At 42.0% G+C, this 14,297-nt stretch overlaps 1 protein-coding gene and 1 long non-coding RNA gene across 3 annotated transcripts in view; both read left to right on the top strand.

Moving 5' to 3' along the window:
• LOC131764948 (uncharacterized) overlaps positions 1-14,040 on the top strand; it is a 76,104-nt gene extending 62,064 nt beyond the window's left edge. Inside the window, exons 7-8 of one of the 2 annotated variants that reach the window (XR_010835477.1) lie at positions 11,669-11,796; positions 13,938-13,956. This is a non-coding gene — a long non-coding RNA (uncharacterized lncRNA). Of the gene's footprint in view, positions 1-11,668; positions 11,797-13,937 lie in introns of both variants that reach the window. The other variant, XR_010835475.1, reaches the window with a different exon arrangement.
• LOC131765166 (stabilizer of axonemal microtubules 1-like) lies at positions 15-2,813 on the top strand (the record flags this gene model as incomplete). Its single annotated transcript, XM_059078630.2, is given in 2 exon segments — positions 15-145; positions 2,630-2,813. Coding segments are annotated over 2 exon segments (315 nt in total), but the record flags the coding sequence as incomplete, so codon positions are not given.
• Positions 14,041-14,297: the final 257 nt, after the last annotated feature.

The raw sequence follows: 14,297 nt of genomic DNA, 5'->3' as shown, positions 1-14,297 counted from the left end.
GTCCGATAGCCTAGCCCCGCCGGTTGCCTGGACTGAGGCCGGCGCGGTGGAGTTGCAGAAGCTGCGGGTGCGGAGGAGCTGTGGAGCTGACCCCGGGAGCCAGGAGCATGACGACCTGGTGTGTGTGTCACATTTGTTCCTGCGGGTAAGAAAGGGCTGGTGTGGCGACCTCCGGGGCTTGGAAGCGAGCTGGGGTCTCGGGGAACGGAGCCCTCAGAGTAGCCGACCTGCAAAGGTGGAGGATGGGGGCCCAGCGACGTCCCACTTATCCCCGGGTCCGCAGATGCTCGCTGCGCACCCGCCAGCTACCGCGGGTTAGGCAGTTCTGCTTTGTCGGCTCCTATCCAGGGGCGCAAACTGGAATGCTATGGCGCCAGGCAGATGATATACACCTGTGTAGCAGCGGCTGGATGTCAGGCTGCCAAGTGTGGAGACCTGATCCGACGGGGAGAGTGTATGACCACAAAATTTTTTTTAAACTTTATTTATTTTTGTCTGTGTTGGGTCTTAGTTTCTGTGAGAGGGCTTTCTCTAGTAGCCGGCAAGCGGGGGCCACTCTTCATCGCGGTGCGTGGGCCTCTCACTATCGCGGCCTCTCGTTGCGGAGCACGGGCTCTAGACGCGCAGGCTCAGTTGTGGCTCACGGGCCTAGTTGGCCCGCGGCATGTGGGATCTTCCGAGACCAGGGCTCGAACCCGTGTCCCCTGCATTGGCAGGCAGATTCTCAACCACTGCGCCACCAGGGAAGCCCCTATGCCCACACAATTTTTAAAAAATAAATAAAAGGAAACGGAAGGAGAGTAGAACGGTGTGCAAGCCTGTGAGTTTTCGACCCATGTTACACTTTCTTCTGTTCCTAGTTTTCCATCCCGGCCTGACCATATTCCCGTTCCCAGTCCCATCCAAAGTGCTTTCCTTTGGGATCTGACGGACTGAAAAGGTAGTAGGTAGTCTCCTGAAACCCAGAATTGGTCAGTGAGTCCTGCCTAACCTGTAAGCAGTCATCTCCTTTCTCAGCTTCCTTGCTGACCCAGGGATTAGACGACTATTTGCTAAATAAATAGTATGAATATGTCAATCCTGTCATACTGTAATCCCCTCCAAAGGAAAAACACTTCACATGGTGATGGAAAGCAGTTTCCCCGTAGTTTCATGATAAATGTTGTTTTTAATTACTAATTGGATGTAGATTAAAAGATAAGTCAACCTTTGAGGATTTGATTCATATCTGAAAACCCTGATGTGCAAGAAAATTGATTGTTTTTCTAATCTTTAAATTAATTTCTATCCAACCTAAGTTCCTTTCCCATCCAGCTGTCAGGAAATTTCAGTCTTCATTATGTTGGAGGCTACCTTTTCTCCAAGCAGTAAAATTTTACATCCAGGGAGCAGAGGCATTGCCAATGCAAGAGGAATCTTCTCTGGGCTTTAAACATTGGTAATGCTTCCCACTGAAATGTCTCTTGCTGAAGTTCGCAGAATCCCTTCAAGAGTGGTGCCACTGCTGCTTTGAAGTTTATGTTTTTCTTTTTGCGGTACACAGTCCTGTCACTGCTATGGCCTCTCCTGTTGTGGAGCACAGGCTCCGGACGCGAAGACTCAGCAGCCATGGCTCAAGGGCCTAGCCACTCCGAGGCATGTGGAATCTTCCCGGACCGGGGCACGAACCTTTGTCCCCTGCATCGGCAGGCAGACTCTCAACCACTGCGCCACCAGGGAAGCCCTGAAGTTTATGTTTGATGTACAAGAATCTTGGCAAAGCTGAGAGCCACTAGGGTTCCACCTAGCCAACTCTTGATATCTGGCCACCTCCTGGAACACTGTTAGAATGAGGCAAAGACCCCCGCTCTTCTAAGAACTCCCTCCCCCTCATCTTCTACCTCCTTCCTCTCTCTGGGGAATCGTCCCCTCTTCCCTCTTTTGCAGTCCAGGACCATCTGTTTCCTCTTAGGACCTCATTTCCAGAAGGACATCTGATTTCATCTCTTCATGAATTGTTTTTATAAAGACAGGAGAGGGCTTTCCTGGTGGCGCAGTGGTTGAGAATCCGCCTGCCGATGCAGGGGACATGGTTCATTCCCCGGTCCGGGAAGATCCCACATGCCTCGGAGCGGCTGGGCCCATGAGCCTGTGCGTCCGGAGCCTGTACTCACAACGGGAGAAGCCACAACAGTGAGAGGTCCGCATACCAGCAAAAAAATAAAAAATAAAAAAAAAATAAATAAAAAGACAAGAGAACGTGTTGACTTCAGGCAGCTTTTATCCTCGGCCCTTCCAAAAGTCCTGCAAGAAGGAAATATCAGGGACCTGACTACCTGCTTGAAATAAAGGAGGGGAAAAAAACAAGGAGAAGAAACTCATTAATATTTCAATACATTGCCTCTCTTTAGGAGGGTCAAGATTGTCAAGAGACCCCTTCAGGGAAATTTTGACCTGCATCTGTTACTTTTTCATCTTGCTGTTTGAATCTTTTTTTTTCATACTATGTAACTAAATCTTTTCAAATGTCTGTGTCTTTCACTATATCAGTCAAAACAACCATCTATCTCAGAACATCGTTTTCTCTGCAATGTGTATATACAATTGCTCATGTGAGTTAAACTATGATAAGTTATTTATGTTTGCATAGGCGACATCATTGCCCACATGGAACCACAAGGATTTATGAAAATTCTGACGTGCCTTGTCCCACAGCTGAATGTTTGGGAAAATATCCTCTGTATGGCAGTGTTCTTCCACCTCAGAGTCTGAAGCCCAAGGAATAATTTTGAGCATATAGTGGTAAAATGGAAGGAATAACAACATTTAAGTAAATATCAAGAAACTGTTTGCTTTACCTATTTTTCTCCCCACTCTTCTGGGTTTTTTTGTTTTTGTTTTTTGAATTTTTGAATTTTTTTAATTTATGTTTTATACAGAAGATTCTTATTAGTTATCCATTTTATACATATTAGTGTGTATATGTCAATCCCAGTCCCACTCTTCTGATTTTAATAAGGTGTTTTTGTTTTTAACTCTTTAAACCATTTAGTTGATTTAGTTGAACCAGTCTACGAAGCAAGAGACTAGTTGAGTCACAACTTGAGGGAAACATAAAGATGTGAATTAAGTTAAATGAGAAAAATGAGAAGGAAAGGGGATATATAAAAAGTTCTATTGATTGTTTTTCTTAACCTGCTAAAATCTCTGGTGTTTATCTGCTTTCCGTCGTGACCAGAACCTAGAAGAATGCAGCAGCTTCCTAATGGTTATGTTTGTATCTACTCTAGCTTTTGCATCTCTGATCTGTTTTCTAACTTTAGCCAAGATGACCTTTTTATGTACTATTTATTTTTTATTTTATTTTATTTTTTTATTGAAGTATCGTTGATTTGCAATGCTGTACAGCAAAGTGACTCAGTTATACACATACATTCTTTTTTTAAATATTCTTTTCCATTATGGTTTATTGACAGGATATTAACTATAGTTCCCCATGCTATACAGTAGGACCTTGTTGTTTATCCATCCTATATGAAATAGTTTACATCTGTTGGGACTTCTCTGGTAGTCCAGTGGGTAGGACTCTGTGCTCCCAAGGCAGGGGGCCCGGGTTCCATCCCTCATCGGGAAACTAGATCCCGCGTAGATGCCGCAGCTCAGTGTTCACATGCCACAACTGGGAAGACTGCATGCTGCAGCTAAGAACTGGTGCATCCAAAATAAATTTTTAAAAAAAGAAAAGAAGTTTACATCTGCTAATCCCGAACTCCCAGTCCATCCCTCCCCCATCCCCCACCCCCCGTGACAAACACAAGTCTGTTCTCCATGTCTGTCAATCTGTTTCTGTCCTGTAGATAGGTTCATTTGTGCCATATTTTAGATTCCACATATAAATGATACCACATAGTATTTGTCTTTCTCTTTCTGTGTTATTTCACTTAGTATGATAATCTCTGGTTGCATCCATATTGCTGCAAATGGCATTATTTTGTTCTTTTTTATGGCTGAGTAGTATTCCATTGTATATGTGTACCACATCTTCTTTATCCATTCATCTGTCGATGGACATTTAGGTTGTTTCCATGATTTGGCTACTGTGAATAGTGCTGCTATGAACATAGGGGTGCATGTATCTTTCTGAATTAGAGTTTTGTCTGGATATATGCCCATGAGTGGGATTGCTGGATCATATGGTAATTCTACTTTTAGTTTTCTGAGGAACTGCCACACTGTTTTCCATAGGGCTGCACCAACTTACATTCCCATCAACAGTGTAGGAGGCTTCCCTTTTCTGCACACCCTCTCCAGCATTTTTTATTCATAGACTTTTTTATTTTTGTGGTACGCGGGCCTCTCACTGTTGTGGCCTCTCCCATTGCGGAGCACAGGCTCTGGACGCGCAGGCTCAGCGGCCATGGCTCACTAGTCCAGCCACTCCGTAGCATGTGGGATCTTCCCAGACCGGGCCACGAACCCGTGTCCCCTGCATCGGCAGGCGGACTCCCAACCACTCCGCCACCAGGGAAGCCCCATAGACTTTTTAATGGTGGCCATTCTGACTGGCGTGAGGTGGTACCTCATTGTAGTTTTGATTTGCATTTCTCTAAATACTTAGTGATGTTGAGCAATATGACCTTTTTAAAATGCAGATCTAATCCTGTCACCTCCCTGCTAAAACTGCTGTTATATTTTCCCATTATATTTAATGTTTACCAAAATCCCTTCATTGTTTTCTCCCTGCTTTCTTTTCTGACTTGTTTTCACTGTAATGCCCTTTGCACTCTTACGGTTACATCTCATAGGACATTTTTATTTCTTGGAAGTACCAGGCTTCTCTTGTCACAGAGCTTTCCAAGATACTATGTTACCTGTGAGGAATTTTTCCTGCCTCTTTACCCTGATTAATGCATATTCAACCTATAGCTCTCAACTCAGTTATCACTCTAAAAAGGCTTCACTGACACTCATCCAGTTTGCAGGCTAGGTAAAAGTCCCCTATGTAAGTTCTCAAAGCATCTGCCTGTTATTTATCATTAGATTAGTTTCATTGTTCCATGAAGGCAGGAACTATGTCTATTCTTATCTCAGCATTCTATTTCCAGAAACCTTTTACAATGCCTACTAGCTCATAGTAGGCATTGACTATTTATTCAGTGTGTGAAAGACAAAAAAGTCCTTTTTAAGCCTAAACTCTTCATTTGGACTCAGCTTTTTTGATCTTTGTCAATTCAATAGGTTCTTTTCTCTATGTTCTGAATGTGTACACTATATTCAAGGTACAATCTTAGGCATTAAGTATAAAAATATCAATAAAGAGAAGTTCTTGCTTTCCAGGAACTCATACATCAGATTTCTATAATTTAGGGTTGTTCAGTGAACATGGTGGGAACCAGGGAATTTCAATATCTGAGAGATTGGTGTATAGTTCTAAAAATGTAGGTTGAGATCAGATTGTGAAGTCTTGGTTGTCAGACTGAGGAGCTTAACATTTTTCTAGTAGCCAGTAAAAATTGTTCAGTTCTGCTACCAGATAGGATATAGCAGATGGCAGAAAGCCATTACTTCCACTGACACAGCTTAAAAAAATACGTAAATTTTTAAAAATCTCTTTTTAATGGAAGCAAAGAACTAAAATTAGAGAGACAGGGGTGCCCTTCCTAGATGAGCTGAGATGACCAACTGTGTACTTCTCTGGGAGCATTTGTCAGGTCTAGGCCAAGGCTGAAGATTAGGGTAGCATCAGCAGCGGGACCCTCCTAGGGGAAGGGAAACCAGTGGAGCACCTGACACGTAGGCCAATGTGACCAACTGGAATCTGTAAATACCCCTGATGTGTGGCTGGTTTTCCTTGCGGGATGTCTGCTGAGTGATTAGGGGGCATGGTGGGCTAGAGGACTGGGCTAGAAGAGCCCACAGATATACACCACAGTCTCACTTGGGAGCAGGTGCTTAGGGGAGAAAGTCCCACTAGAATGAAGGCTCTACCACAAACACATCACAGGTCTTGTCCTTGAGAAACTTGTAACTAGAGGAAGACTATGTCTAACTGAAGGTGCCGCTGAATGCCAGCTGCACTCAGTTCCTGACTGGATCAAGGTGACCTGCCCCGTATCCTATCTGTATAACATAGGAAAGAGCAAGCTGTCTTCTGTTCAAAATAACATCAATTTTAGTTTCTATGGTTTTCTTATACATGACATTCGGCATAGAGTAAAACATTATGAGACCTATGAAGAATCAGGAAATATTTAAAGAGGTGATGGTCAAGAAACTTCCAAAATTGTTGAAGGAATCAGGCTTCAGAGTCACGAAGCTCGATGAACCCCAAAATAAACACAAAACCACATCTGGCAACTGTCGTCAAACTTCTGAGAACCAAGTAAATTCTTAAAAGTTGTAAGAGCAAAAACTACATATTACTGACAAAAGAAAAATTAGAAATGTATTGCACCAGAAACTATGGAAGCCTGAAGTTAATGCAATGACATTTTAAAGTACTAAAAGGAAATTTCAAACCCAGTGAATCCCAGCATTTTATATGTAGTGAAAATATCCTTCCAAAATAATGTAAAACAAAGACGTTGTTAGGGAAAAAAAGCAAAGAATTTCTTAGTAGCAGATACATACTACAAAAAGTACTTAAAGTTCTTCACATTGAAGGAAAATGATTCCCTAGAGAAGCATGAAATGCAGGAAGGAATGAAGCATACAGAAGGGGTAAATAAGTGGGTAATTGTAAAAGGGTATTAATTATATTAGGTGGTTTTATACAAATAAAGTCACAATAATTATATTAGGTGATTTTATACAATATAGAAGTAAAATATAACAATAGCACAAAAAGCAGAAGGATGTAAACGGAATTAAACTGTTGAAACCTTCCAGTGTTTTAGAAGTGGTGAAAACATCAATTTAAGTTTGACTAGGAGAAAAAGATCCCCTAAGAAGTCAAAAATGCATCTTTATTCTAAAAATACAGAAAGTTATCATTAAAATGCTAATGGAGAAAATGCAATAATAAGCATACCCTTTCTTAATCCAAAAGAAGGAAATAAGGGGTAAGGGAACAAAGAAAATATGGGACCAACCAAAAGCAAATAGCAATATAGTCAACTTATAAATGAAGTGACATCAATCCTTACATTAAAAGTAAATGAAATACGTATTACAATTTAAAACTCAAAGATTTATTACTCAAACATTAAAAAGATAGGAAGATATTATGGAAAACTTATACCGATAATTGTTCTAAAATGGAGCAGTGCCTTGAAAAATACAATTGGCCAAACTGACTCACGAAGGGAAAACCAGAATAGCCTTATATCTGTTAAAGAAATCAAATGTGTAGAATTTAAGGTGTAATTTACAACTAGAGCATAAAGAAAATTGGAGCATTTCTAATTTCTGAGTGGGTTATAGATGGCTAGATAAAAGTATTTCCAACCTAACAGTAAGCAGCCAGATAATATACAAAATCGTAAATATTCGTGAGTCCTTCAGAAAGCTGAGATCACAGGGGAAGTGAAAAACAACAGCAAACCTCTAACCTGAAGGAAGAACAGGAAATTATCCTGGGCCCAACCATTAGAGATCTACATCAAGGAGAGGGACAGACACACTGAGAGAGCCCCACCACTGAGACCCAGGGACACGAGGTTTGCTTAAGATTGAGGCTGGTGGGCTTCCCTGGTGGCGCAGTGCTTAAGAATCCGCCTGACGAGGCAGGGACATGGGTTTGAGCCCTGGTCCGTGAAGATCCCACATGCCGCAGAGCAACTAAGCCCATGCGCCACAGCTACTGAGCCTGCGCTCTAGAGCCCGTGAGCCACAGCTCCTGAGCCCGCGTGCCACAACTACTACTCTAACCCTTGCGCCTAGAGCCAGTGATCTGCAACAAGAGAAGCCACCGCGAGAAGCCCACGTGGTGCAACAAAGAGTAGCCCCTGCTCGCCGAAACTAAAGCCCGTGCGCAGCAAAGACCCAACATAGCCAAAACTAAAATAAACAAATAAATTTATTAAAAACAAAAAGATTGAGCCTGGACCTGGACAACAGAGGAACACCCCCTCCACACACACACCCACCAGATTGCTGAGCACTGAATAACAAGCAAAAACAGTGTACCATTGGAGAGAAGCAAGGTTACAGAGAGACATTCTCTGAGGTGCAGGTGCAAAGAGAATGCCTAAAGCTGAGGATGGCACAGAAATTAAGAAAACCAGCCCTCCCTCCCCCGCCCCAAAGCACAAGATAATGCCAGAGGAATTTAAAGCTGATGGTACACTGAAGGTAAGCCTAGCAAAAACAAAAGCCAAACCTAGCTCAGCTACTGATTGAGCTGACTTAACCCCCCTCACTAAAGGCCTGGCAAATGAAGATGTATATCCACTTCTGGGCATAAATACTATTTATCCCAGTCCCAACTGTGCTACACACAATATCCAGCTTTCAAATACAAATTATAAATTGCACAAAAAGTAATATTTTATTGAAGCACAGCAATGCCATTCATTTACATATTATCTATGGCTGCTTTCATGCCACAGTGTCAGAACTGAGTAGTTGCAACACAGACCGTATGGCCCACAAAGCCCTAAATATTTATGTAATGAAAATGAAAAAATACAATATTAAAATGTGTGGGATGTATCTAAAGCAATGCTTAGAGGGAAATTTATAGCATTAAATGTTTGCATTAGAAAAGAAGACAGTCTTAAATCAATAACTTAAGGGTCCATCTTATGAAACTAGAAAAATGAGCAAATTAAACCCAAAGCAAAGTAGAAGGAAAGAAATAATGAAGAGCAGCAATCGATGAATCTGTAAACACAAAAACAATGAGAAAATCGATGAAACCAAAAGCTGAATCTGTTAAAAGATAATAAAGTTGAATAACCCTAACCACACTGACCACGAAGAAAAACAGACACTAATTACAGATATCAAGAATAAGAATACGGATCTCACTATAGACTCTATAGAACCTTATTTTACATTATTGTTTCTTGTATTTCCTTATTCTTATTTTTGATGATTTCATCAGGTTGCTGTTCATTCCATGTTTGCCTCAAGAACGCAAAAATTAAAATTTAGGAAGTAAAATTGACAGGATGGGAAAACAACTTGAAACAGGGAGAAGGGAGTGAGGGAGAGAAAATTAGCTGGGTGAAACCTTTACCTGAGACACCAAATTCAAAATAGTGTTTTCTTGTTGATGTGTTATTTGGGGGGAATATGAGTCTGAGCAAGATGGTGAATTCAGTTGGGGCATACTAAACTTCAGTTTACCTCTTGTACATCTGTATAGAGGTGTCTAGTAGGAAGATGGATATGTTGGTTTGGATTTGAAGGGCGGTCTGGAGTGGAGATTCAACTTTGGGAGTCATCAGCTTATAGGTAGGGGTAAAACTGTGAGGCACGTTTGATGATGTGTCGATTGAGAAAGAAAGGATGGAGCCCCCTGACTGTATAAAAATTGGCCCCAATTCCATTTGATATTGAAACAATCCTCTATGGCTAATACGAGTTTTTGTTTTTAATGTTTTAAGGGAATTTTTAGAAGATCTATTTTTATTTCCATTTTTTTCTCAAATTTACCTAAGTAATTTTTTGTTTAAATTCCTTTATGCAACAAAGGTTCTCACCTTTAGGTATATTTTTCTGAATTTCACAAATCTTTTCAACTGAAGTAATTCTGAAATGGAATTATGTTTCTGAGAGCCTATCTCCAATAAGAGGAAACAGCATGGGCGTGGAGTATGTTTGGACGCCAGCTGAGTAAGAAATCTCAGCTAGGAAGGGAAGGCTGTGGGTGGATTCACTAGGGATGATGTCTGTGAAAAAATCAGCCTTGCTGTTACTTCAAGTTAAGAATAAGGTTATGCAGCAAAGGTCAAGATCAGATTCCTTAAAGAACTTTCAGTCCACGGACTGGTCCAGGCTGGATACTGGGTGGCACCGCCTGGCAGGAAGATTCACATGTGCTCGACTATTTCTAATCTCAGTGATTTCTCACTGTGCTGTAAAACTGAGGCCAAGAAAACCAAGGAATCATCTGAGAAGTGCTAAGTCATACAAACGTACATACGAAATAATTTAAGAAAACATTTCAGTGTATAAACACTTGTCAAGTAGAGTTATTAGTTATACTTTTGTTCTTAACTATTCCTTAATAGGGATTTGACAGTGCAAGTGTAGCCCTAGTAATAGCTAGGTCTGCCATATTCCTGTTTTTGTTCTGGGCAATTGAGCTGTTTTGGTTTCTGCCCACTGTTGATTATTTCATTTGTGGGTTGCAGGAGAGCTTGCATCTTCCTAGTACATTTATTCTCTACCATTATTCTGTTCTGTTCTAATCATTCATGCATTTAGTCATTGAATGTTTTTGAAAACTTGCTGTATACAAGGCACTGTGTTAAGCATAGAAAATGCACAACTGTGAATAAGACTTGGTCCCTGCTGTTGACAAGATCACAGTCTGGTGGGAATAAAAAGATATTTTATAAATATCTTCTAAAATATATGAACCAGAGAAGAAGGAGCCCAGAGGGGGCAGAAGATAACTCTAGGAGTATTGGGGAAAGCTTTACCGAGGGAATTACATTTGCTCCAGGACTCAGTGGGTAAGTCAGAGTTTGCCTGCAGTGGGGAAGGGCATTCCAAATAAAGAGAACAATGTATGCTAAACCTCGGGGTGATGACAGATCATGGAATGTCCTGGAACCTGTTAGAGGTTCATTATGGCTGGAGCATAGGATGAGCGAGCAACATGAAGCGACAGGAAATGAAGTGACCCCGTTCAGTTCATGAAGAAACATATAGTATTTAGTGGTCAGAACAGTCCATATTGCTAAGATCTGTAAAGAGCGAAGGGGCAGGGAAAAAAATAGTATATGGACCACTGATCCAGACAATCTATTAGCAACTTCAAATCATTAAGAAAAAATTAAAATTAAAGCAGAACAAGTACTCTTTCTCATTCCCTGAATAATTATCTCACCTGTGAGGATACACCTGACCAACTCTGATTCTCCAAGTGGTATTTACATGCAGGTGTTTATGAATATCAAGTGGTATTTACATGCAGGTATAATATTGGGAAGCCATAAGGAACCCACACAGTGTAGTCCTGATGCTTAACTGCATGATCAAAATCCAATATAATGCAGCTTGAGCTTTGTAACCTCCACTGACTTTTTCATACCGTGATAGTGAGATAATAACCATTGTCGGGCAGCAGTAACTAAAGGTCCACTCACTTCCAGTGTGAAAACCTGAAATGAAAAGTCCACGCCTGCATTTTGTTAAGAAGGATCGGGACAGAAAATGAGGGCTTAACATCTGGCAAATTAAGGTTTGCTCGTTTGTCTTTTTTAAAACGTGGTAGATTAAGCATTGAGTCCATCCAGAAAATCTGTTCTCATGCAGAGTGAGATAGGATGATTGGATCTCCAAGCACTGTCCAGCTCTACCATTTCACTGAGTTTCAGCCAAGACGAAGGACTTTTCCACCCTCCTCTAGTCTATATAGTTGTCCGCTTATAGGCAGGAAGCTTGACAAGATCATCTGGGATCCTTGCCAGCCCGAAGTCAATCATTTTGCTGTCTCATTCTCTGTGAGTTGCTGTGGTTCTAGAACAGTTTCAGTGTGTTACACAAGCGCATCCTCTTTCTAACTGTTCTACAGAGTCATTGTGGATGGAATGGGGGAAATACAGATACAGAAACCTACAAAGAAATAACAAGGAATATACGGCTGTTCTGTCGCTAATCATCTCAGTTCGGATGTGGAAAGTTCTTCTGTGCTGTATGCAAGTAATGCCCATTGTTGAAACCTGGAGTGCCTGGGTTTTGTTTTGTTTTGAACATTAAACTCTGGAGCAGCAGTTTTCACACTTCATGCAGCAGAATCACCGGGGGGTGGGGTTAAAACACAAATCTCTAGACCCCATTTCCAGAGGTTCCAACACAGCAGGCTTGGGATGGAGTCTGAGAATGTGCATAGTTGACATGTCCCCAGGTTATGCCAGTGCTGCTGACCTGAGGACCACACTTGGAAAACAGCTGCTCTAGAGTTTGCTTTCTAAGAATTGGGAATTAATGAGACAGGGTTTAATCGGCAGTGTTGATAGTATAGAGTTTTCATTTTTAAAGCGCCACCAGCCGGCGAACGAGAGTAATTATCCTTTAAAGGTTGATGTATACCTCGCAATGGCATACCCCCCAATCCTTAGAAACACTTTCAGGAAATTGTCATTGTAAGTTAGTGTAAATTGTCCCAGGATGTAGACAAAGTCACTTTAATATTAAAGTGTGCTTTTTTTATGAAGGAACGTTTTTAGGTGGCAAAGTTGTAAGCAATGCTTCCTTGTGTCAGGCTCATGTTCTGGGATTAAAACTAAAATAAGAAAGTTATCCTCCAACTCTGTGCTGTGTGGTTTCTGGTATCTAAGGCTCAAATAAACTAAGGTGAGGAGAAAGAAAATATCAGGGATTGCAACCCAGCATATAGATAACTAAGCATTGATGTAGCCAGTACATCACATCTCTAAATAGAGGAGGTTGGGCCAGTTGATTTTAAAAGCTCCTTGAATGTGCAAGGCTTGATGCCAAGTCCCTCTCCTGGCTGCATTCCCAAGGTAGGGCCTTCAGGCCTTGATTTTCTGTGCCTTGATCCTCCTGGACTGTTCTCTCCTGTGAGCATCAGCTCTTTTCCAGAAAACCTCAGTTCCAAGGTTCTGGAATTGCTGGGAAGAATGGAAGTCTCTCTTGCAGCTCACAGATTTCCCTGTAAGTCCACCCCAGAACAGCTCAGATTCATGGGAGAGCTGGTGCAAGATCCTCAGGGGCCAGAGGACATAGGACAATGACAGCCCTTTCCCAGCCCAAGAGTTCCTATCTTTTCAATTCTCAGGATAGCATTTCAGTGCCCCAAGCACTCCAGGAGCAAATGGAACATTTTATCACCCAAACATGGTCATTCCCAAGTTTTCTTCTACAGAATACATGGTTACCAAACACCAAAATGTTGTTATTCTTTCATATCCTATGCATTGGTGATAAAACAGATTAAAGAAATACGATGTGACCTCTCCCTCCAAGAGCTTACCTGCTAATGGGGTGGAGGAGGGAAACCAACCATGGCAATAGTTCTGCAGTAGAGGAATGTGGCCTTCCCTGACCCCCATATGCTCCTGAGAGACACCTGGGCAACCAGCACCTTTCCCTACCTCAACAGCCAGCACCCTGTAATGGTGGTAATGGTGTCTTCCACCAGTCTATGAGTTGCTTGAAGGCAAGAATGGTTGTTTTCCAACTTCATATTCCCATTGTCCAGCCCAGGCACAAAGTATGTTTCCTGAGTGAGTTCATAAATGAATCTGGTAAAAGTACATGGTTCTTAAAATCCAGGAAAATAAAAGTCTGTGAATGAATTCCTGATTCTTTATGACCTTGTTTTTATTATTCATCTTTTCCATGCAAGTGTTATGCAGGTTTGTTTCAAATTTTGCTTCCAGGAAAAGAGTCAGGTGGTCCCAAGCCCTCGTGTGTTTTGGTCCTGCTTTAACTCATCCAAGGCTGCACTGCAGAGATGTTAGTCCTGCCGTGCCATGTCTTGTTTGCATGAACTTCTGAATTCCTTCTTTTTCAAAGTATCAAAGAGGACTTTATCCTCAATTTCGGTTATAAAACAAAACTATCCTCACAGTCTGTATATGGTTGTTGCAAAGCCTCTTTGTAGATGCCTCTTTGAATGCATCCATCTGTCCATCCATCCCCTGAGCACCCCCAGGCTGTGGATGTGCAAGTCCCCATGGGGCACCACGAGGGATACGGAGAGAGCCAGGACTCCGCCCCTGTTCTCAAAGAACTCAGCAAAGCTTACTAAATGCAGCACGGTTTACTCAGAGCAAAAGCCTGAACCTAACATAGTTTCCTGCTCCCTTTGAATTAAGAGGCACCTGTCATCTTGGCTATTGGAAGAAATATCACCAGACTGGAGCACAGCCATCTCTCCGTCGTGATTGGAGGCATCGTGGAAGCACCCCAGTGACCAAACGTGACCATCCAATGTCCTGTAAAAGGTGAGTGGTCATTTCCAGTGGGAGAGCACAAGGCCAGCCCAGTGTGGCCGGGAGTTGCCAGCTGGCATTTTGGTAGCTCAGACAGCCCTACAAGCTTAAAATCTGATTTTCCAGCACCCAACAGAGTATCTGTCTTTCAAGGGTGAGCTGACACCAGCTCATGAGACCAGTGTGTAAAACAGAATGCAGTTTAATCATTCTCATTGAGGACTCTGAGGACATGTACAGGAC

Source organism: Kogia breviceps, chromosome 11 (genome assembly GCF_026419965.1).
Source record: "Kogia breviceps isolate mKogBre1 chromosome 11, mKogBre1 haplotype 1, whole genome shotgun sequence".
NCBI classification, from domain to species: domain Eukaryota; kingdom Metazoa; phylum Chordata; class Mammalia; order Artiodactyla; family Physeteridae; genus Kogia; species Kogia breviceps.
The sequence above is the reverse complement of the archived record's forward strand: the minus strand, read 5'-3'. Positions and strand labels throughout refer to the sequence as shown.